The sequence below is a fragment of the Rhinopithecus bieti genome, unplaced genomic scaffold, assembly GCF_001698545.2.
Source record: "Rhinopithecus bieti isolate Rb0 unplaced genomic scaffold, ASM169854v2 scaffold_6380, whole genome shotgun sequence".
NCBI classification, from domain to species: Eukaryota; Metazoa; Chordata; class Mammalia; order Primates; family Cercopithecidae; genus Rhinopithecus; species Rhinopithecus bieti.
In genome coordinates, this window is record NW_016806642.1 from 4,794,976 (window position 1) to 4,820,086 (window position 25,111).

The following is a 25,111-nucleotide window of genomic DNA, read 5'->3' on the forward strand; positions in this document are numbered from 1 at the left end:
GAGATGACACTGACAGGCACGTGCCCAGGCATCTCACTCACCTCAGTTGCATTCAGTCCTGTGCTAAGCGCTCAGAATGCAAAGAAAACTAAGACATAGTTCATGCCTGAGAAGTTAACATTCTTGTGGAAAGTGGAGGGGGGAGAGAGAGGACAGTATGTGAGCACCTTACTACAGTATAATGGAAGACATGCTTATCAGAATTAGGCACAAGGTGCCAAGGGACAAAGAGGACTGGACAGAGATCTGGGCCTGGATGGCAGAGCTCCACCTCTGAGCTATGCTGTCTGAGAGAGGAAACCACAGAAGCTTTCATAAACTCCTTTCACTGGCTTTGAGGACCCATTCTTTTTTGTTGTTGTTGTTTTGTTTTTTTGTTTTTGGAGACGAGTCTTGTTCTGTCACCCAGGCTGGAGTGCAGTGGCGTGATCTCAGCTCACTGCAAGCTCTGCCTCCTGGGTTCACGCCATTCTCCTGCCTCAGCCTCCTGAGTAGCTGGGACTACAGGCGCCCACCACCATGCCCGGCTAATTTTTTTGTATTTTTAGCAGAGACAGGGCTTCACCGTGTTAGCCAGGATGGTCTCGATCTCCTGACCTCGTGATCCGCTCACCTCAGCCTTCCAAAGTGCTGGGATTACAGGTGTGAGCCACAGAGCCTGGCCTTTGAGGACCCGTTCTTTACCAGGTACTATGTTAAGAACTTTCAACACAATCATATATTGCTTATTTATTATTACAACAATGCTATGCACTAGATTTTACTATTTTTCATTTCACAGATAAAACTGCAGTCTAAAGAGATTAAGTAATTTGCCATAAGCCACACGACTAGCAAATGCAGACAGCAGCTAAGGACCACTAGACAACAGAGCCTGTGTTCTCTCAAGTGTGGTCTAGAAAACATTTGGAAGAGAATCACCCTGGCCAAAATGAAGATTCCTGAACCCCTCCTAAGAGGATACGAATAAGAGTCTGAGAGCAATGCCTGGAAATCTGCATTTTAAAGCCATTCCCCAAGGAATCCTTAGCATATCAGAATATGAGGCCCACTGTCTCTAAACCACATGGTTCTGCATGGAAATTTTGCAGGTGACAAAAGAAACAAAAGATAGTAGGTGGGAAAGGCTGCTCAAGACTTGGCTTTTTTTTTTTTTTTTTTTTTAGACAGAGTCTTTCTCTGTTACCAGGCGGGAGTGCAGTGGCGCAATCTCAGCTCACTGCAACCTCTGCTTCCTGGGTTCAGGCGATTCTCCTGCCTCAACCACGCCCAGCTAATTTTTATATTTTTAGTAGAGACAGGGTTTTACCACGTGGGCCAGGTCTTGATCTCTTGACCTCGTGATTTGCCCACCTCGGCCTCCCAAAGTGTTGGGATTACAGGCGTAAGCCACCGTGCCCAGCCAAGACATGGCCTCTTNAGTCTTTCTCTGTTACCAGGCGGGAGTGCAGTGGCGCAATCTCAGCTCACTGCAACCTCTGCTTCCTGGGTTCAGGCGATTCTCCTGCCTCAACCACGCCCAGCTAATTTTATATTTTAGTAGAGACAGGGTTTTACCACGTGGGCCAGGTCTTGATCTCTTGACCTCGTGATTTGCCCACCTCGGCCTCCCAAAGTGTTGGGATTACAGGCGTAAGCCACCGTGCCCAGCCAAGACATGGCCTCTTAAACACAAGAGAAGATGGCCACTTTGAATACTGAGGGCAATGGGCCTGAAGATGTCATGGAAGAAAAGCAATGTGTTAATAAGTGGAGAGATACAATATGGCTAGAAAACAGTGCTGCACTCAGACTAGCGGACAGACTGAATAGTAAAAGGGGAAAAAGGGAGTAGTAGCTTGAATTTGCCAATTTCTAAACCCTTTTACATTCTGTCATTCAATAGCAGCACAATCCATTTTAATGAGTGTTTACTGTACATTAAGGCTAATCCTCACAACAACACTGCAAAGTAGATAATGCTTATCTCCATTTTACAGCTAAGGAAGCTGAGGTGGAGAAAGTGGCAGAAGAGGCTTCAGGTGGTGATTCTGTAGGAAAATGTGATATTCACAGATCGGTAGCACAGAAGAATCTAGGTCAGTGCTTTGGCTTCCTGCAGCTTAAACCAATGAGATAAGTTAAAACCTTAGATAATCCTAGAATATGAAGAACTGAAAAAAAAAGGTGGGACGGGGAGATGCTGTATAAAATCCTCTGCAAGACCATGCAAGTGGAGAATAGGTTTAGAAACAAGCAGTTAGTTGGAGAGAGAGATGAAGAGAAAGGAACCTTCTAACACGCCCTAAATACCAACATCAGGTAGAGAAAGAGCTGCCTGGTTGCCTTTTCCCATAGCCTTCATCCAAGCACACTGTTATGATTCTTCTTCTTTTTAAAGCAGCATACATTTAGAGGGATCTTTGATCTGAAAGGAAAATCTTGAAATACTACCTACCGTTCATGAGGGCATAGGTGAGAATCATTACGGAGTTGTTTAGAAAGCTATTTTCTTCATTGATGACTCGGAGAGTTGCTTTTTTATCTTCTTCCGAAGAGTCCTTTGATGTAATGCCAGCTGACAGGTAAATGATGACCATGTCTGTATCTAAGCAAAAACACATCAATTGAATGCTCTATTTGGATTCTGGCTAAAGGCAGCAGTTCAGTTTCCTGTTCATGTCCTTGGACTTCCCCACCTCGAGGACCTGCCTCGCCCATGGTTCCTAGTTCCTCCCATTTGATGCTGTGGCTTTCATCCCCCTGCTTCTGCCTTTCTTCCATCCCACCCTTTCTGGACAATGAGGCCACATTTATGCAGCATCGGGTAAGGATGTTCCACATATATTTACCAGATAAAAGGAGGTGATTTCCTTTAGGCACCCATGGTTATAGTAATTTAAGCCAATCCAAATGGAAATCTCTCCTGCCTTCTGAAACAGATGATGCAGAATGGGACTTATCCTTTCCTCTGTGATGCAGGAACACCACCATGAATGCTTGTTTCTTGAGGATCAGGCTTTAAAATGATGATTCTTTCAGGGCTCTTCAGGCACATAATGTTATTCACTCCTGTACTAAATATCTCTAGGTAATTTTCATTGAAAAATCTCATCAGTAGAGCAGTGAAACATGGACTTAGAAGCCAGTTGACTGTGTTCAAAGCCCAGCTCTGCTACTTACAAGCTACATCTGGGTAATTGAGGCAAATTTCTCAACCTTTCTACACCTAATTTTGTCTATAAAATGGGAGTAAAGACAGGACTGACTTAATAGTGTTGCTGTGAAGAATAATTGGTTATTTTAAGTAAAGACTATCAGCAAAAAGGTGATGACAAAAAGAAGATAAAAGAGAGAAAAAAAAAAAGAAACTACAACATACACACAAAATGAAAACAAAAACCATGCCATTGGATTGAAGTAGCAGCCCTGAGTTAGAATTGAAATTATTTTCCAAACAGGGCTGAGAGGTAGAATAACTGAGAGTTAGGTTGGTCCAGTAGAACTTCTGTCAAGTGGATTGACTAAAAAAAACAAAGGTGATAAATTTCCTACAATTAGAGATAAATAAGCAGAGGCTAAATGACCACAATAAAAAGAGGGAAGTCAGAGTGCTGGACTTTTATATCCTCTTTCTAATCTGCAATTCTTTGATTTAACATATATATATGTGTGTTAAATATATATGTTAAATATATATGTTAAATGTGTGTATGTGTGTGCTTATGTGTGTGTGTGTATGTGTGTATGTGTGTATATATATCTATATTAAGACTGAATCTTGTTCTGTCACCCAGGCTGGAGTGCAGTGGCATGATCTCAGCTTACTGCAACCTCCCCCTCCAGGGTTCAAGCAATTCTCATGCCTCAGACTACTGAGCAGTTGGGACTACAGGCACGCGCTACTATGCCCAGCTAATTTTTTGTATTTTTAGTAGAGATGGGGTTTCACCATGTTGGCCAGGCTGGTCTTGAACTCCTGACCTCAAGTGATCTGCCCGCCTCTGCCTCCCAAAGTGCTGGGATTATAGGCTTGAGCCACTGCACATGTGGACATTTTTAGGACATTCTACATATTTTTTACTGAGAAATAAAAATCTATGTAATATGTTATATACTTATTTCTTCAGGTTTTGGTTATTGTTTTTTAGTTGAGGTTGCTCTAAAGTGACTGTGGCAGGCAACCTCAAACTTGGTCCCTTAGTGATTCCATGTCCTCCAAATTCATTCACCTCCTGGGGTAGTTGCCTTCCTTGAGCGTGGCTGGATTTAGTGAGTCACTTATAGTGACTAGAATGCAGCAGAGGTGAAGGAACATCAAGACCAAGACTAGGTTACAAACAGACTGTGGCTTCTGCAAGGGGGGCGCTTTCTCATTCTGAAGAAAGCCAGCTGGCAGGTTGTAAACAGTCCTAGGAAGAGGCAAGGAACAGAGGCCCTTTGAACTGAAAATCCTGCCAGCACAAGTGTGAGTGAGCTTGCAAGCAGCTATTTCCTCAGTAGAACTTTGAGATGACAGCAGCTCTGGTCAACAGGTTGACTGCAATCTAAAGAAACTTGTTGGGCCAGAGGCACCCAGCTATGCCGGGCCCAGATTCCTGATGTACAGAAACTATGAGACAATAAAGATGTATTAAGCTACAGAATGTTGGAATAATTTGTTACACAGCAATAGTTAATGAATACGGTTACCCTTTAAAAAATTATCCTAATGGTGAAGACACAAAGCTTGAATTTCCTTCAGTTTATACATTTCCATTTTAGATGTAAGTATTCTCTATTATGCAGAATTGAACAGTTAACTTATAATGTATGAATATCATAGATAACTGAACTGAGTTTAACAGAGTTTGACTCTAAGAAACAAATGCATTCAAAGTTCTTCTTATTTACTCCTAATACTTAATACCAATTTTGATACTTGAACATTCTCTAGTGAACATTAACTGCACATTTAAATTTCACTATTTAGTTATCAGAGATTAGGAAGTGAATGCTGATGCAAAAAGAAAATCCACACATTTTAGGAAGATTCTTGTCTTAAATTAGATGTCAACAAACCAGATGTCAATATTTTTTCAAAGTTGTATATACAGTTCAGTAAATTATTTTATAAGGACCCTAAACAGTTCATTTAAACTTCAGACTGAAAACACAAAACAAAATTGCTAGATAAAAAAAAATAGATATAGATATAGCATAGGAGGATCTATGGTATGACACAAACCATCTGCTCATCACAAAAGTACATGTGTGATAAATTCCTGGACACATTTAGGCTGACCTAAAGGAGAACCCTAGTGTCTAAGTTTTTTCACTTAGCCTTATGATTCTGCATAAAATACACTGTCATTTAGAGCTGTTTCTAGGGCAAAGGTCCATGTTTGGAAAGCCAGAAGGCTTGTAGCCCTTGAGCTCCTTTGGTAGCCAAGCACATTTTCTTTCCATTCCAACAATAAGACATACACTCTGTAAGTATCCTTGCTGGCTCTGCCCAACCCCTGACTTCATTCCCACCTTATCCTCAAGAACAATTGAATTATTTTTCCATTCTTATCAGATCTGTCAAATTTGGTTTGATTTTTTTTTTTAATGCATTGGGATATTCCCTTTTTAGTCACCCAGTTAGAGCAATTTTAGGGGCGAATAATTATAGGGACTTGGGGTAGAGCAGAGATGCAGCATGTAACTGGAAGAAAATGTAATAGCTCTCCATTTGGTGAGTCTTTCTGTAAGCCACCAGGCATGTCTTGGGGTCAACATCAAAAGGGGAAGAGCAACACAAATTTGGGCTTTGCCCATACCATTAGGTCTCCACTCTTAATCATCTTTAATTGAGGTTCATTATGATCCTCAACTAAAAAGCTCCAAAACAAATTCAGAACAAACAACTCCAAGATGTTAATGCTGTCAGTTAAATATCTACCATGAGACTGAAGAAAGGGTCAGAACCGGACAAGTTTTAGACTTTCTGGTTGGTACAAGGCAAATTAGTGTCAACCAATAATGATTTATGACATGTAGTTTATTTTTATATGGCTACCAATGTGGGCATACTACAGTGTACTTTCATCATGTACAGACTAACCCTTGCAATGATCGTCAAGAGTAGGTCTTATTTATTTGAATAACCTCACAGGTGGCAACCAAAACAGCACCAGATATACAGTAGACATTAAATAATTGTCTGTAGAGTGAAGAGAAATAGTGATGTATAGAGTTTACACTAGAATAAACTTCTAGGAAGTACATACAGACCCCTCGCTATACTGTTGCCTAGGCCATGGCCATCTTTGGGCCTGAGGTCAACTTGGGACATCTAGGGTATCTAATCTAGCTTAGCTGGAGCTAGAAGTCTTATAGGAAACTGAATAGCATAATCACAGCAAATATACATTGGATATTTATGATGGAATCCTGGATATTATCATCCCTCCATTTACAGATTAGGAATCCAGGTCTGGAGAAAATAGAACAATATAGACAAATTCACAAGGTTAGAAAAATTCCAGAGTAGAACACTGGTTGAAATCCATAACCTGCATAACTCCTGGGCTATACAGCCTGAGAGTACCCTGGGACCGCTCCTTAACAAACTGGACAACGCTCATTCCTGAAGTCTTTTCTTCATACAAACTAATCTAGATTATTTTTTCTCTCAACTGTCAGTAAAAGCTATAAACTAGAGGTGAGTGAGCTAAGCCTTAGAAACATCTTACTTGGCCTAAAAAGGGTTCCTCTGAGTATTTAGAAAACTGTGCCTTCAAAATTTGTCCAAGTCTCTAATGGTCAATCTTCTTGCCATGTTTTGTTTGCCAACATTAAGAAAACAAACACAGAAAATCCAGAGGAGAAATGCCTCCCATCAAACCAGCCTCCTGCTCACATGCAGTGCAGGAATGTCTGTGAGAAGAGATTTAATGAGGTCTTTATTCACAGCTTTAAAGCTGGAACAAATGTCAGCATTTGAAAATCAAGGGATTTCACATAAAAATCCAGATTTCTGGCATCTCTTGAAACAGAAGATCTGGCAGCACTGGGCAGACATTCTTGCTCAATGGACTGAACAGAGGAGCAGCTGCCCTCTGGATGGTGCATGCTCCGTGTGACCATGTTCTCCAACTCATCCTCGTTACCTTCCCCCAGCTCACATGTGCTGCCTGGCCACTGTGGGCATCTGAGTTTGCAACTGCTAGTCTAACATTTCTCTCCATTATTTGAAAAGCGTAATAATCGGCCGGGTGCGGTGGCTCAAGCCTGTAATCCCAGCACTTTGGGAGGCCGAGATGGGCGGATCATGAGGTCAGGAGATAGAGACCATCCTGGCTAACATGGTGAAACTCCGTCTCTACTAAAAAATACAAAAAACTAGCCTGGTGAGGTGGCGGGCGCCTGTAGTCCCAGCTACTCAGGAGGCTGAGACAGGAGAATGGCGTAAACCCAGGAGGCGGAGCTTGCAGTGAGCTGAGATCACGCCACTGCACTCCAGCCTGGGCGACAGAGCGAGACTCCATCTCAATTAAAAAAAAAAAAAGAAAGAAAAAAAGAAAAGTGTAATAATCAAAACTAGACTTTAAAGACAGTTTGATGACAGAATTCAGTAGAAAGAACACGTCTAGTGAGGAACGCTGACGGGTGGGTGGCGTTGACAAACAGGCCAATCTGCCTTGAGTACTTGAGTTCAGCCTTGTTAACTGACCTTACTGAACCAAGGGCAACTTTACACTCAGCCACCCCATAATATTGGCTTGTGGAGATAGCTGATGCTTGCCAAAGCTGGTAGGCCAAATTCTAAGATGATCTAAATGAGCAACATCCTGTATATACTGAATGTGTGCATAACCTGTAACTTGCTTCTAAGAAGAAGAATATGGCAAGTAATGAGCCATCACTCCTGTGATTGTGCTATGTATCCTTGCAAAGATGGATGGATGTTTGCCGAGGTCCCTGATAAACTCACTTTGAGTTAATCACAAGCAAGAGTAATCTGATTAAATCAAGAGGGAGAGCGGGGCTGATCTACTCAGATGAGCTTGTTACAGGAGGGTCCAAGCCTTCTCTGAAGCCAGGGATTTGAAGAGATGCTCTTCCATTGGCCTTGAAGAAGTAAATGAAATGAGTCTCACAGTTGCAAGGAAATGAATTCTGCCAACAAACATGGGAGCTCATGTTTGTTGAACCTTAGCGTGAATGAACCTTAGCATGAACCTTAGGACTCTGAATGAACGGTAGTCCTGCTGACACTTTGATGGTAACATCGTGAGACCCTAAACAGAGGACTCAGCTAAGTTGTACCTGGACTCCTGACCCAAAAAAACTGTGAGATAACAAATGTATATTGTGTTAAACTGCTAAGTTTGTGGCAATTTGTTATGCGGAAACATAAAACTAACACACCATGTACCATCGTTAGTTATAATTACAGTAGCTTCCTTCTTTTGAGGATCCATTATGTGCTAGGCACTATGCTTTGCATTAATCAGTGCTTAGCTTAAACACAGACACAATGAAGGGCTTGGAAATCTATTCTTTAAATTTATCTCAATAGGATACATTAATGTTTTCAAACAAAGAAAAAAACTGTAAACAGATTTTTTATTTTTTTTTGAGATGGAGTCTCGCTCCGTCACCAGGCTGGAGCGCAGTGGCGCGATCTCGGCTCACTACAACCTCCGCCTCCTGGGTTCAAGAAATTCTCCTGCCTCAGCTTCCCAAGTATCTGGGATTACAGGCATGTGCCACCACGTCCAGCTAATTTTTATAGTTTTAGTAGAGACGGGGTTTCATCATGTTGGTCAGGCTGGTCTCGATCTCGTGACCTCGTGATCCGTCCTCCTTGGCCTCCCAAAGTGCTAGGATTACAGGCATGAGCCACCACACCTGGCCTATAAGCAGATTTTTTTAAAATAAAAGGAAAAATGAAATAGATTCCTTTAAGTAGTTCCAAAGCATGAGCTCCATTTCAAGTATCTTTTCCCTTACTTTAGCATGCATCCTAATTCCAGATTTTCTTTAATATATAAAAATTAAATTAGAGGCCAGGCGTGCTGGCTCACGCCTCTAATCCCAGCACTCTGGGAAGCTGAGGTGGGGGGATCACAAGGTCAGGAGTTCAAGATCAGCCTGACCAACAGGGTGAAACCCCGTCTCTACTTAAAATACAAAAATTAGCCAGGCATGGTGGCGCATGCCTGTAATCCCAGCTACTCAGGAGGCTGAGGCCAGAGAATCGCTTGAACCCGGGAGGTGGAGGTTGCAGTGAGCCGGGATTGCTCCATTGCACTCCAGCCTGGGTGACAGAGTGAGACTCTGTCTCAAAAAAAATAAATAAATAAATAAATTAGAGTGCTTTTGTACATCTGAAAGGCTGTGCTCATCTAAATGACAGCTGGTTAGAAGAAGGAAGGATCAAGGCAAGAATTCCTGCTGCCCGCTTCACGTCCACATGTGCACAGGCAGACATTCACTCTAAGTCAAAGAGGAAGCAAAGCTGACAATTAGCATTAGAAAGGATGTGGAGATTCCCTTAGGACATAAGTGCAGACATGATCTAAACAAAGGGGCAGGAAGAGGAAGCTCAGAGAGTCAAGAAATTGTACAGACTGACCATCTTTGATTGGGAAAGATGAGAAAAATCCAGTTAACATCCTAGTATTCGATGATGATGAAGACAACACATAACAATTTTATCCCAAATGAATTTTTTTTTTTCTTTTGAGACAGCGTCTCGCTCTGTCGCCCAGGCTGGAGTGCAGTGGCATGATCTCAGCTCACTGCAACCTCTGCCTCCTGGGTTCAAGTGATTCTCCTGCCTCAGCCTCCCGAGCAGCTGGGACTATAGGCAACCGCCACCACGCCCGCCTATTTTTTTTGTATTTTTAGTAGAGGTAGGGTTTCACCATATTGGCCAGGCTGGTCTCGAACTCCTGACCTTGTGATCTGCCTGCCTTGACCTCCTAAAGTACTGGGATTATAGGCATGAGCCACCACACCTCACCCCCAATCAATTTTTTTTTTAATCCCTCTACGCTGGGCACAGTGGCTCATGCTTGTAATTCCAGCACTTCGGGAGGCAAAGGCAGGTGTATTGCTTGAGTTCAAGAGTTTGAGATCAGACAGGTCTCAGTCAGTGAATCCCTTTCTTGACCAAAAATACAAAAATTAGCTGGGTGTGGTGGTGTACGCCTGTGGTCCCAGCTACTTGGGAGGCTGAGGTATAAAGATTGCTGGAGCCCAGGAAGTCAAAGCTGGAGTGAACCATGATCACGCCACTGCATTCCAGCTTGGACAGAGCAAGATCCTGTCTCAAGGTAAATAAATAAATAAATAAATAAATAAATAAATAATAAAATCTCTCTAAGCATCATTGTGTGATCAATTTACAATATATTCCTATTGCCATCTTTATCTATTATGCTTGTAAGTCCTCTGAGAGAACACACTCACTTGCTTGGAACTTTGTGTTATTGTTTGTGCTTCGAATCAGCTGAAATGCCTTTTGGAATCCTACTGCGTGCTGGGTAGGACTGTCTGAAGACTTCACGTTGCTAACAAAGGTGGACATTTTCCTTTTTGTCTCACTGGTAGCTGGAGACAAGAAGGTCTTATAGCACTGGTCTAGTGAGCAAGTCCGGACGGTATCTGCCACAGTTAACACAGAAATCTGCAGGAAAGAAAAAAAAAAACCCAACTTGTTATCCTACCATTTAAAGATTTATTTGTTTACGTAACAGAAGAGCCCAAGGAACGAGAAGGCCTACAGAACAGAGTCTGAGAGTTTCAAAATAAATCCCTGGAGCCATCAATCTATCAAATTTGAAAAGGATCCATAAGGATTGGTAAAGTGGGGAAACCCCTAGAGTTTGGTTTTTGTTCCAAGATGAAGTAGTAGTACTGTGTTCATATATAATATTAAACACACGCACAAACTATTTTATGCAGAGAAAAGTCATAGCAAGAATGAACTATCCTGGTTTTCAACCTGGAGGTGAGGGTGAGGGTAAGAGAGTAAGGTGTGTGTGTTTTAAGCCACTAAGTTAGTGAGTAAAACCTCTGGAGTTGGCAAAGTCAAAATGATGAAGCAGAAAATGTCCACACACAATAGATTATCATTAGCTGTACCCACAACAATCTTGCGATAAAGTTCAGCCATCCACCAGCATCTAAATCCCCCACCCCTCTCCTCCTCAGCGTAACCTCCAGTGTGAAAGTCATGGCTAATTAGAAACCTTACCATAAGCCATAAAGAAGTATAAGACTAAGGTTGGTGGTAGTTACAAAAGAGATTTTTGGAATAGTGGCTGCTTCCTCAAATATTAGAATAATACTCTTTTCCCAAAGTCCTTTTAAAGATGGATTTAAAAAAATATACAGATGGTCCCTGACATACAATGGTTTGACTTTACGATGGTGCGAAAGTGATAGGCAGGCAGTGAAGCTGTACTTTCAATTTTGGATCTTTTCCCAGGCTCCTGATACTCTCTCATGGTGCTGGACAATGGCGTCAAGCCACAGCTTCCAGTAAGCCATGCAATCACAAAGGAGAACCGCTGATACAGTATTCTGCAGTGTACTACTATATTCAATAAACTACATGAGATAGCCAATACTTTATTATGTTATAAAATAGGCTTTGTGTTAGATGATTTTCCATAACTGGGGGCTAACCTAAGTGTTCTGACAATGTTTAAGGTAGGCTAGCCCAAGCTATGATGTAACTCAGGTGTATTAAATGCAATTTCAACTTATGACAGATTTATCAGGATGTAACTCCATTGTAAGTCAAGGAGGATCTGTTATATCACAAAACAATAAAGTACTTTAAAAAAGGCATTCAAGGAGAACTTCATGCCATTGGGGTCACAGGGGTCACGGTCACCTTGTCATGTTCATCGATGGCACTGAGGATGACCTGAGCAGCGTCCTTGGCAATCTGAAGCTGAGTGTCTGTGACCGAAGCCCCGTGGTCCAGAATCACGACTATGTGCTTTGACTGCGGCCGGACTGTAGAGACGTAGATGGGTCTGCAGGGAGAATAAGCTCTCTGGGGTCAGTCTTGGTTTAGGTAAAGGGCCTCAACACAGCTGTGAACATTACAGTGCATGGGGCATGTTGGTCTCTGTGTTCTCCCAGAGATGGCACAAGGATGGAGGGATCCACATGGAAGGAGAAACCATACTGGTGCATTGAAAACAATACCTAAGACAATAATACCTAAGACAACAAGACAACAAGGTGTGTCTGTGGAACAGGTATGGGTAATTTATGCCTTTAAAGATCAAAGCAGACAAGAGAAGCTTTTCAGCAGCAAACCCTTTTGGAGGTTGGCTTTTTCAGTATCACTAACACCCTGCTTTTCTCTCTCTCTCTTTTTTTTTTCCCAGAGAAAAGCAGGATGTTAGTGATCTTTAACTCAATGCATTCTGCACAGCTCAAAACTTCTAGTAGTTAAAATCCTCATATAAAATATGTACAACCTCTGCTTGGTATTGCCCGGTGTACCTGTTTTGCTAAAGGGTGTGGATGTGGCAGCCCCTTAGGCTGAGAGATCAGTCAAGGAGAAAAAGGTCCCCTCACCAGGGCTGGATTATCCTCTGCAGACTTGCAGAGTGAGGCTTGGCTAGAAGTGAGGCAGGCTATAACTCGTGAGCATGCTGAGCAGCTTTGAATGGCAGGTTTGGTTCCTCTTTTCTTATACAAAGGCTCCTGCTAAGAGGCCCCTTTCCTTTCTGGACTGAAACAATTCACATAGGTCAGCCACCAAAAGGCCCCTTATCTGAGCATTTAAAACTGTGCCATCAAAATTTGTCCAAGTCTGTGATAGCCACTCTTCTTGCCAGGTTTTTGTTTGCCAACATTGAAAAAAAGGGAGTTGGGGGCAGCCACAAAGGAGAAATGCCTCCCATCAAAGCAGCCTTCTGCTAATGTGCAGTGCAGGAAGGTTTGTGAGAGGAGGTTTAATGAGGTCTCTATTCACAGTTTTAAAGCTGGAACAAATTAGAAGGAGTTTAAGAAAGCAAATCAGCCTCAAGAGAATTCTCTCCTTTACTGACACCCCTAAAACACTAGATTTTCCTGTGAAATGTTAGATGCCAGCTGAATCACAAAAGCCTGGGCACAAATTAAGAAATGTAGGCAAAGTACCAAAAAAACTCAAAATCTGGCCAACTTTACACTAGTTGTTCTCAAGCCCAAAGTCCTGCAGTAATTACTAAAGTACCACTGTATTTTCACTAGTCGATACCATTGAGCCACTAGGGAAATGGAATAAAAAGAATCCAGGAGAGGTAGCTACAGAAATGAAACAGAGAACAGAAAAGAAGGAAAATATGATCATCTCAACACTGACAAGTAGGTCAAATATTTAACTTTTTAGATTCTCCAAGCTAGGTGGGTGGATTTTCTTTAAAATGACACACTTCCTTTGTTCAAATTCAATTCACATAAATGAAACTTGGGATATGTGTTGGCATCGTCACATTAAGTTGTTAAAAGCTGCTTTAATGGGATATATAAATAGTGATGTTAAATGCACAAACTGGGGGGAAGTCCTCATAGAATGACTGGTATCCAACAGTTCCTTTCTTGTGTTGCTATGTCCTGAAATCCATTCCATACTTGCAATGGATGTAGAGAACTTGGAAAGGCATCATAGGAAAGCAGTTAGGACAAGAGATGCGAATCGCAGTCTATGAGGAGAGAAATGTGGATTATTTAGCCAAGGGAAAAGAGGTTCAAGGGCTAATCAGTGCAGATTTAGGGTGGAGATACATGAAAACTTTCCAAATTGCCTTGTGTTGGTCAATGCTGATTTTGACAAGGTTTCGCTTTCCTTTTTAAACTTTCCTTCACGGGTGCTTCATTAAAATCAGCAAGCCATCTAGCCTATCTCTTCTTAGAAGCAAATGAGAATTAGATGGTTCATGGTGGCCTTTGTTCTCGTGAGAAGCTATGGCCATGGCTTCTGGTCCAGTCTCCAAGACACCCAAGTCTTCACCAGAATGTATGGGGAGGGAAAGGAAGAAACCAAACACACAATAAAAATATCTTAGGATGGCCGGGCACGGTGGGTCATGCCTGTAATCCCAGCACTTTGGGAGGCCGAGGTGGGCGGATCACCTGAGGTCAGGAGTTCGAGACCAGCCTGGCCAACTTGGCGAAACCTCATCTCTACTAAAAATACAAAAATTAGTCAGGCTTGGTGGTGGGCGCCTGTAATCCCAGCTACTCGGGAGGCTGAGGCAGGAGAATCGCTTGAACCCAGGAGGCAGAGGTTGCAGTGAGCCGACATCATGCCATTGCATTCCAGCCTGGGCAACAAGAGCAAAACTCCTTCTCAGGGAAAAAAAAAAAAAAAAAAAAAAAAAAAACTTAGGAAAAGCACAGATGAAGTATTTTCCTTGGGGAAAAATTCTGGATACAATTTAAAGTGAAGACGAAGGGAAGCTAAAGTAATTGTGTAGACTCCAGAAAATGGTGTGAAAAGTGGGTGCCCTGCACTACAGCTCCAGATGTTCTGGCATCAAACATCTGACACGGCAAACAGGAAACTGCCAGGATTAAATAGGAAAGTGTATTTCCTTCGGTGGGTTCTATAATTAATGAGTCTTGTCATACAAATTATCTCACCATTATTGCCCTTCTGGCTACATGGTAGAATCTCAAGTCATGTCTGTGAGTGAGAAAAGCAGGATGTTAGTGATTTTTAATTCAATGCTTTCTGCTCACCTCAAAACTTCTAGTAGTTAAAATCTGCATGTAAATTTCATGCAGTATGGCCAAGCATGTCATCATAGAAAGGGAAGCTGAGTATAACAAACTCTACTCTGAGATATGTTATAAAGTTATGCTCAAGGGCTGCCCTATAGACAAGGTACCATCATTCACATTTCAGCAAAGAATTCTGAAACTCAAAATACTCTAGGTGCTTCACACAATTTGACTTCATGAGTAAGCACCTTTTTTTATTTGGCATGTTACATAGCTATAGAAAAGCTCTGGATTTTGTAATTTGCCCTTGCCTGGAATTTCACATCCACATATACCAAATGGTAAATTCATTTCAGAACAAGCACAAATTTCTGAATCCACAGCTTAGAGGTATAAGCATGAGTAGAAACGAGAAGTTTTATCTTTCATGTAGATCACTCTTAAACAATAATTAAAAACTTCAGAATGCAAGTCAACATACCTACTGCGGTGTTCGTAGCTGCCCTTACACCGGAACTTGTGTGCTGGGAAAACAGTGAAAATTCCTTCTTCTGAACTGAAATATTGCCACTTAATTCCAGGGTTGGATTTCAGGTTGTCTGCAAGAACTAGAGGGGTGAGGAAAATGAAGTATAACCACCAAATCCACAGGTGCATGCAGGCACCGCTTCTCAGGCATCTGTTTTGCATAAACCGCTTGTACTATGAAGAAATCCCACTAGATACAAGGTTGTAAATTTTCTATGAAATATTTGCTTTCTGCCCCTTAAAAAATACCCTAAGAACAGAAAATACAATGTTTCAGCTAAGTGAAGCTATTACTCTTAATATTGTACCATGACATTGTGTGTCTTGGATTCTTTTTCCAGTGCAAATGATTCACTTGCATTAATCTCTCCCTGCACTGAGCTGGCCCCTGTTGGGCCAGCACACACTAGTTGGCTTGGGGTGCAGTCTGTAACTGTAGAAAACAGTGATGTTAACAGGCCTCATTGCCAGAGGGACTAGACCTGTGACCTTAACCTTGCCTTTGCTTCACAATGAAGGAAACAGCATACATGGTACTTAAAAAGACAGGCCATCATTGTCTGGTTAATCTGTTACTTATGGAAAGATTCCTCTGTGCCAGGTGCTGGAATACAGGCTTCCTTATGTTATCTCATGTCATCCATAAAGCAACCCCAAGATGTGGGTGGTATTGTTATCACTACTTTGGAGTCGAGAAAATATGCTTAAGTGATTTGTCAAAGACCTCCTCAGTAAATGGCCAAGCTGAGATTCAAACCTGGCTGTCCTGACTCGTGTTCCTTACATCATGCTGTACTGCCTCCCTTTATCTACACAGCATTCCTACCGCTGACCTGCATCTGTCATTCCCTCAGCCCACCTTGTTGTATGCAATCCTGTCCCACAACCTCCATGAAGTCTTTCTTACCCTCTCCCGCAATCAGAATTTCCTCTCTTTTCTGAGCTCTTAGGATCTTTTGCTCTGCTCCATTCTGACTCAGCTACTTATTACACACTTACTACGTGCTGGTCACTGCTTTACATTTGGCAAGATATACAAAGATGAGCACAAAACAAGCCCTATTGTAATAACTGATATACAAGCAGAGTTATACAGATGGAAATGGAACAAAAAGAAATTCAGTTGCGGGAAGATTCCAAGCAAACATAAAAAGGAAGGAATGCGTGAGGTGTATTTGACCAGAAAATACATTAAGCTTTAAACACCCATGTGATCAAATAAGGATCTGTTTGTATGACTGTAAGGGCTGAGGCTGAGATACGACTCTAACAATGATGAGGGATCTTCACTTCTACTGTAGACAAAGAGCTTTCACACAGGATATTTAAGTTTCACAAAATACTACATGATATGTAGTCTTATCTTCAGATTGCAATGAGGAAACTGAAGCTCAAAGAAATTAAATGGCCCTTTATAACACTGCCATGTTTTATTTTCTTCATAGCATTTATCACCATCTGAAATATCATTTAATACCAGTTCATTCTTCTCTTCTCCTTCCCCACCCCAGTTAAATTTTAAGATGCAAGCAATGAAGAACTTGGCCTTGTCCCCCCTATAGCCTAGAACAATGCATGCACAGTGAGTGTAAATAGTTCCTACACAAATGAATATCCACGGCTAGTAGGTGGTAAGATCATGCTTTAACATAGCTCTTCTGACTCTGTGTTTCTCACTAAATCCTTCGGCCTCAAATAAAAGTGGGTGGACTAATTACGGTATTATGTTTTTATACCATATGTAGCATCAGGAATTACATTATGAAATGGGAGCTGCAAAGATTTGCAGGATATTGTGGGGGTGATGGTTCCCTGTGAACTCAGGTGCAACAGTCATGTGCCTGCCTCCTCTCCTCTAGAGCATCATGAACTCCAAGAAGGTAAGATGATGGTCTACTCTGTCTCCTTGGCACTCAGGACAGTGGCTGTGCTGTTCTGGAGGTTTGTTATATTAGCAGGACTGAATTCCTATTCTATTTTTTATTTAAAAAATTTTTTTGAGACAGGGTCTCACTCTGTCGCCCAGATGGGAATGGAATCACAGCTCACTGCAGCCTTATTCTCCTGGGCTCAAGTGATCCTCCTGCCTCAGTCTCTTGCATAGCTAAGACTATAGGTGGGCACCATCACACTCAGCTAATTTTTTTTATTTTTGTAGAGACAGGGTGTCACCATGTTGCCCAGGCTGGCCTCAAATTCGTGGCCTCAAGTGATCCTTCTGCCTTAGCCTCTTAAAGTACTAGGATTACAGGCACAAGCCACCGTGCCCAGCCCCAAGATTTTATCTGAGACAGGCAGGCCTTGCTTTCAGTCTCCGCTGTCTCTAGTTCACTGTATTTATATCCACTATTATTCTGATGTTTGCTTGGCTTTGATCAACTTTTCATGACTTGTTCTTGGCCTACCATGGGCAGGGAACAGCTTTTAGGAATGGCGGTAAGGAGAAAAAAAATATTAAATCCTTACCTACAAAAGAAAGACTAATTCAGGGAGATTGGAAATATACACTAAACTTTTAATTAATTATCACAGTATCTGATCAAGAGCTTGGGTGAGGTACAGAGAAGGGCTATGGAAATCCAAAGATAGGAAAGATCTACCTGTGGTCATTGAGATGGTGTTGTGAACAAGTGCTGAGTGAGCGCCTATGACCATCTAGGGATTATGCTAGGTGCCTTCTACAAAGTATGGTGGACTTTTGCCATTTGGGCATGTACCTTGAAAACATACCCACCTCCCAAGATGACCAATGTGCAAGAGGAGGGGAGTGAGAGCTTTGCAGCAGGGTCACTACAGAGAGTGCTCAATTAGCAAGACAGGAAGCCAGAGGCCAAGTTCCTCTCAATGACTTGTTAAAGGACAGTGTACATAAGTGCACAGCATGTGCTGTTGCCATCTACATATGATGTAGAGTGCGGAGTGACAATATATTCAACTCCTTTCCCTTTTTCTATCCGAGTGAGGATCATCACTTTTAATGTTTTATTTACTTTGCAGGGGTCTTTCTGCCATTAGCAATATGTTATCTGAGGACTACCTTTTTGAGCCATGGCAAATATTTTGATTGTGTTCCAAAAATTAACACATGTGACAGTCATTAAACTTTGTGGTTGGTGTTAAAATGCCAGTTTCATCTTTATTTCTAGCATGTACATACTCAGGTATGACTTTAGTGCTGGCTCCACCTATCACTGGAACAATTTCAAAGCACGAGGCAAAGATAAAGACATTGGTCAATAAACCTCATTTTAGACTAATTGTTAACAATAACTTACAAAGAAGAAAATGCTGGAACAACATGTGACTATTCCATAAAAGTGCCCCATGGTGATGCCTGTGTCAACCTGCCCACTCCCAGAAACATATGCCCAGAGCCAAACAGGGTTACACCTATGTGGGGTCTGATGAAACATAATGGAGACTCAACTCTAGTAAACACCTACCTGGCATCTGCATGTGCCAGCTTTGTGCTAATGCTCCCACATATAGCATTTAATTCTCACCTCAACAAACCAGTCTTTTAACATGCACTAAAGTTTCATGTGTTTAAATCAGAATGGAGCGAACTCCATAGACATTTAGGAACACTGTTTTTAAACTGTTTTTTTTTTTTTTTTGAGACGAAGTCTCGCTCTGTCGCCCAGGCAGGAGTGCAGTGGCGCGATCTTGGCTCACTGCAAGCTCCGTCTCTGGGGTTCATGCCATTCTCCTGCCTCAGCCTCCAGAGTAGCTGGGACTACAGGCGCCTACCACCATGCCCAGCTAATTTTTTTTGTATTTTTAGTAGAGACTGGGTTTCACCATGTTAGCCAGGATGGTCTCAATCTCCTGACCTTGTGATCACTTGCCTCAGCCTCCCAAAGTGCTGGGATTACAGGTGTGAGCCACTGCGCCCAGCCTTTTAATTTTTTATTTTTACAGATTTAAGGGGTACAAATGCAGTTTTGTTACATGGACATATTGTGTAGTGATGAAGTCTGAGTTTTTAGGGTAACCATCACATGAATAGTGTACATTGTACCCATTAGGTAATTTCTTTTTCTTTTTCTTTTTTTTTTCCCCTCTGAGACTGAGTCTCGCTCTATCACCCAGGCTAGAGTGCAGTTGTACGATCTCGGCTTACTGCAACCTCCGCCTCCTGAGTTCAAGTGATTCTCCCGCTTCAGCCTCCCAAGTAGCTGGGATTACAGTCATCTGCCACCATGCCCAGCTATTTTTTGTATTTTTAGTACAGACGGGGCTTCACCATGTTGGACAGGCTGGTCTTGAACTCTCGACCTCAAGTGATCCGCCTGCCTCGGCCTCCCAAAGTGCTGGGATTATAGGCGTGAACCACCGTGCCTGTCCCCATTAGGTAATTTCTCATCACTCACCCTGCCTCCCACCCTCTCACCTTTCCAAGTCACTTTTCCAAGTGTCTATCATTCCACTCCCTCTGTCCAAATGCACACATTATTTAGCTCCCACTTACAAGTGACAACATTCAGCATTCGACTTTCTGCAGGAACACTTTGGAATTCCCACTCATCCCCTATCCCTCACTGCTTTAAATGACCAGATCTCTGTATAGAAACTTCCCTTCAGTCTGGTACAGTGATTGGCCAACTTCTGTAATGGGCTGGATAGTAAATATTTCTGGCTTTGCAGACCATAAGGTCTTTGTCATAACGACCCAAATCTGTCTTTGAGAGGGCAGACACAGACATTTATTTGTAAATGAATGAATGGGCTGTGTGCCAATACAAGTTTATTTACAAAAATCACTGGCAAGCTGGATTTGGTCAGCGGTCCTCCAACAAAGCTATGCAAAATATACTACACATAGGACTTAAAGCATTTCCAAAGCCTTAGACTTTTAGCTATTACACCCCTTGCCCTCCCCAGATCCCTCATGCATACCAAGGGGCTGCAACACATTTTATCCTCACAAAAGTCCTAGGAATAAAAATTAATTATCTCCAAGTGACAGCTGAGGAAACAGGCTCAGAGAGCTTGTTTTTGACATGCCTGAGGTTTCACAGTGGGCAAGAAGGGGCCATGAGAGTCAAGGCAGTCTGTAACCACAATGCCAGTCTTCTCGCCTCTCTGTCAGGAAACTTGCCCTTTGTGAGACATCTGGCTGACATGAGTGTGTGTAAACATGGAAGAGGCTTTTTCTCCACCTAGTCTCCTGGGGTCTGAAGCTTTAACCTTGATCTCACATTAGCACTGTTCTCCAGACAGCCCTGCCAACCCCTTAATAAAAAGGCAAACATTGCCTTTGGAAGTAAAGGAAAGCTCAATGACCTCATTTAAAAGTAACATCTGTAACAATAAACAGGCTACAGTGAAACTATTAAAAGGGGAGCCAATGGGAGCAAGAATGTTTTAAAAATAAATCAAAACTCATATAGTGCATGATACATTTAGTCTCACCACAAAAGATCATTCTGGTTCATTATAATCATTCCGACACTATAGCACAGTTTCAGGCAAGGTTTCTCCAATTCTCCTGCTAAGGACTCCTTTGGCATCTGATTAAATTACATCCATTATTTGGTACTAGCAGAAGATGATGGATATGATGGTAATGAGGTCCCCGGGGCCCAGAAGTAATCTATCAATGTGCTGTGCTTCCCAGGCGGCCCCTCTCTGACCCAGATGTAGAGGTGAATGAGAGCCTTATTATCCACACAAGCAACCCAGAGGGGGCTGTCCCCATTCCTATGAGTCAGTTAGGTGTCTAGCCACTGGATAACTTGGGCTGGTGTCCAACCACAGGGTCCTTCACACTCACTCTTTCCTCAAAAATGTTGGAAGTGGTCCAGGAAAAAAGCTGGGCAGACGCCCAACCCATCGAGCGGTGATGCACAGCATTAGGATTTAAGTGATGAATGGGCAGGGTCTGTATCTGTTTAAATTGCTCTACACACCTACACCTACCTCAGACAGACACACGTGCAGGAGGCAATAAAGGGTGTTTTTCCTCAGTGAAGTGTATCCCCAAGCTAGAAGTTACTGCACCCTTTTAAATCCTCCTCTGGCGTTTTACCTCTTCCTACCTTCTGCTCTGCATTATCGTTGTTATAGGTACATTCCACCTCCTCCATCCCTAGATTCTAAGATCCTTGAGGGCAAGATCTATACCTGACTCATCTCTGCATCCTAAAGCAGAGATTCCTAGTTCTTTTCACATTGAGGCACACATTCTCTGAGAGATGCAGGACTGGTATCTGTAGCACACAGGCTGGGATGATCTGTATGTTTGTATGTTTCGTTCTAAAATCTTATTTTCTTCTAATGCCAACTTTTTTTTTTTGAGACAGAGTCTCACTCTGTTGCCCAGGCTGGAGTGCAGTGGCACGACCTTGGCTCACTGCAACCTCTGCTTCCCAGGTTCAAGTGATTCTCCTGCCTCAGACTTCAGAGTAGCTGGGATTACAGGCACCCGTTGCCATGCCCAGCTCATTTTTGTATTATTAGTACAGACGAGGTTTCACCATGTTGGCCAGGCTGGTCTCAAACTCCTGACCTCAGGTGATCTGCCTACCTTGGCCTCCGAAAGTGTTGCGATTACAGGCGTGAGCTCCTAAACCCAACCTACTGCCAAATTTAATTTAAAAAATTAAATATTGTGACTATATCAATATAGAAGCAATAACAATTTTAAATATGTCTTAAAACCTAGACACTCCCTTCTCCGAACACCACTGCCTTGATTAAGAAAGTTTGCCAATGCAACCAGCATAGAAATAGATAAATGGAGAGATAAAAAGCCTGCTGTGTGATTTCATGGGTCTATACATGTCCAAATCTACTAACTGTACATGTTAAACACATGAAGTTTATTGGATGTCAATTACACTTCAATAAAACTGTTTTAATAAAACAGTGAAAATGTATTGAGCATCATACAAAACAGTTTCATATATGGTGTAATACTTTTCATAATTACCGTATGGGTTTGTTATTTTATTCCCATCTTATAGATGCAGAACTAACATGCTCAAGGTGGCAAGAGCACAGCATTATTTGATTGATTTAGGTGTGCTTGCTTTAACACTACATATAGTACTTCTGTGTGTTAAGAAATACATGCTAGATGAATTAGCAATCAACAGATAAAAAACTTACTGAGTATTCTTGAGAGGCAGAATAAATATATAAACATGCAGGGGCTTCTCAATCAAAATAACAGATTTATTAGTTTGTATGTACAAGGTAAATAAGTACAATTAAGGAGACGCGTAACAAAATGAAATGATTTCATAATTGGAAAAAAACCTAAGGCAAAACTGACCATTTAATCTTATAAGGAAAAACAAACGGCTGAACTGCTAAAGCTGGCAAATACTAGCTGGGTAGTTCAGGCTGGTTAACCTGGAAAATCGCAGAGACACAAGCCACTGCTTAATAGGCAGAGCTGATAGTGCATGTATGACTCTGAGCAACCTTTAACACTAAATAGCATATGTTAGATAAGAGACAGGGTTTTTATATAACCGAAAAATGGTATAGTTGTGATCTCTTAATTATTTTGAGGTGTTCAACAGGTTAGAGACATGAGCCTTAGGTGGCTTTTATTTTTCACTGTCAACTTGAGCGAGTATAAGAAAGCCATTTGGAAATGGCCTGGTGTTATTTTGCATCTTCTACTTAATTCAGGTTAGCACTTATCAACTAGAAAAAAGACCCTGGTAAATCAGAATGGACTGGGAATGAAAAGCCACAGGTTCAAGTCCCATCTCTTAAGACTGGCAAGCTGTCTGACCTTAAATTTACTCTCTATATAGCATCCAAAGGCTTCTTTCTAAAACGTAAATCAAATCCCCTGTTGCTTTGCTTAAAACCTTTCAAAGGTTCCCTACTGTAGTACACTTAGCATTAAATTCAAACTCTACAAGGCCCTGCATGACCTGGCTCCTTCCTATTCTCCAACCTCACCTCTTCCCCCTTCAACTCAGTACACTGTACATCAAGAGCCAATTCTTTCAGTTCCACAAATGTGTCCTTGGTACAAGGTGATCCTTAGGCATGGGAAAATTCTTTCTTCACTTTTCAGATAGCTCTTTTTTAAGCCTTCAGGTGTTGCCTGAAATCCACCTTCTCAGAGATCCTCCCCTGACCACTCTCGATTCTTATCCTCTCTTATAGTACTTGGTATTTTCCTTCATAGCAAAAACTGGTAATGTCTTGTGTAATCTTTACGTAGCTACGTGTTTAGTATCTCTTACATGGGGGACCTTAAGCTCCATGGGGAAGGAAGTATACAGATTTACAACTAGAGAGGAAGAACAAACTCCAGCTGGCTTTGATCAAGTTTATAGAAAAAAAGGGAAAAGGGGAGCATCCTCACTCCTACTGACTTAGAATATATAAATCAGCACTATGAGACTATTATCAGTGGCCCAAGACTATATATATATATATATGGAATGTCCAAGTGGTACCAGGAAAAGTTTATTTAGATGAACATATAGAGAAATTTTAATGTCAGTCTTTTAAAAACAGAGCCATCACAGGTAGCTCACTGTGATCACTGACGAACAAGGACAAGAGGAAGTGTTTTCTCATTTCAAGTATTCTCATTACAAGCATTTCAAGTATTTACTATTTCAAGTATTAATTATCAGAGCAACCATGAAATCTCTTCCTCTGAAGCCCTTATAAGCAGGAATGATGCCTAATAATTTAAGATTATTTGGATAGAGCCCAGGAGACTATCAGTGGGCCAGTGGAAGGTGAATTTGGTCCTAAAAATTTTGCCTTTCAATTTTGCTGCAGACTGTGTAGTGGGAATCTTTCTATTTGGCTGTAAGTTTGGGACATTCCTCCTCCAACCAACTCTAAGGCACAGGATCTTAATAGTTTCTGTTCCATAAATGCTTTGGTAGTCTGGAGAAGAGAGAATCTTTGTAAAGCATACAAATAAAACATTTAAGATGTCAAAAGAAACCTATTATAAAGAATAGTTTCCAAAATATTACAAACGTAAGTGTATGATAATATATGTGCTTCCTATTAATGCATTAAGAAAAAGAAAGGTTATGGTAGGTCTCATACCTTCCATGATTTGGAAATCACGATGAGCATACATGATATTTCAAGACATATTCAACAACTGTTATGTGAGATGAAAATTGCCATGATTTCTTTGATGACAAAAATACCTGGTATGAAATGTACACTGTGGATTGTTACCTTAATTTATGATTGAATTAGAGATCAATTAAAATAAAGATCTAATTTATTTAACATCCAAATGGATGAATCTCTTAATTCTATCTGTGAACTCCTTAGGAGGGTATGAGGTCTGTCTCTAAGGGACAATGCACTGCTGTCGATTTTAATATTCATATCAATTAGAAATCTGCTTACAAAGGAGGTTTCACTGTAAGGACAGTCTCTGTGGTGACCACTATTAAGTCGCATTTCTAAACAGCTACATGTAGGTGGGGAAGGAAGATATCTAGATAGTTATTATTTCCAAAGTCAATATGGTCTCTATTTTATATTAACAAAAATTTATATTAACAAAAGTTCACAGCAGCTCAGAAAAGTCCAAACTACTTTAAAAAATTAAATCATTGAAGGCCTATGATGCCTGGATGAAAAAACTGATAAGATATGGTGCTGCCAGCCCACTTCTCCTTCTTTAAACCTTTACCAACGAAAAATTCCCAGGGTGCCAAGCAGATGATAAGTAAAGAGGGAGATGAGATTTAGATAAAAATAACAATAAGAGACCAGGTATCATTCTAGATATTTTGCTTATATATTTTTGAAATCTCGTAACAATTCATTTTATAAAGTCAATATAATTACTGTCATTTTACAAAGCAGAAAACTGAAGCTGAGACAGGTGAAGCAACTTACCTATGTCCACACAGTTATTATAACTAGAGGAGGCAAATTC

The 25,111-nt window shown here is 41.4% G+C and overlaps 1 protein-coding gene across 3 annotated transcripts in view; it reads right to left on the reverse strand.

Annotated features, from left to right (window-relative positions):
• CACHD1 (cache domain containing 1) overlaps positions 1 to 25,111 on the reverse strand; it is a 231,708-nt gene that overhangs the window by 53,927 nt on the left and 152,670 nt on the right. For all 3 annotated transcript variants that reach the window (XM_017877195.1, XM_017877196.1, XM_017877194.1), the window contains 4 exons: positions 15,170 to 15,296; positions 11,858 to 12,002; positions 10,426 to 10,642; positions 2,438 to 2,587 (listed from right to left, as the gene is read on the reverse strand). In XM_017877195.1, coding sequence (XP_017732684.1) covers positions 2,438 to 2,587; positions 10,426 to 10,642; positions 11,858 to 12,002; positions 15,170 to 15,296 — 639 coding nt within the window. The remainder of the gene's footprint in view (positions 1 to 2,437; positions 2,588 to 10,425; positions 10,643 to 11,857; positions 12,003 to 15,169; positions 15,297 to 25,111) is intronic.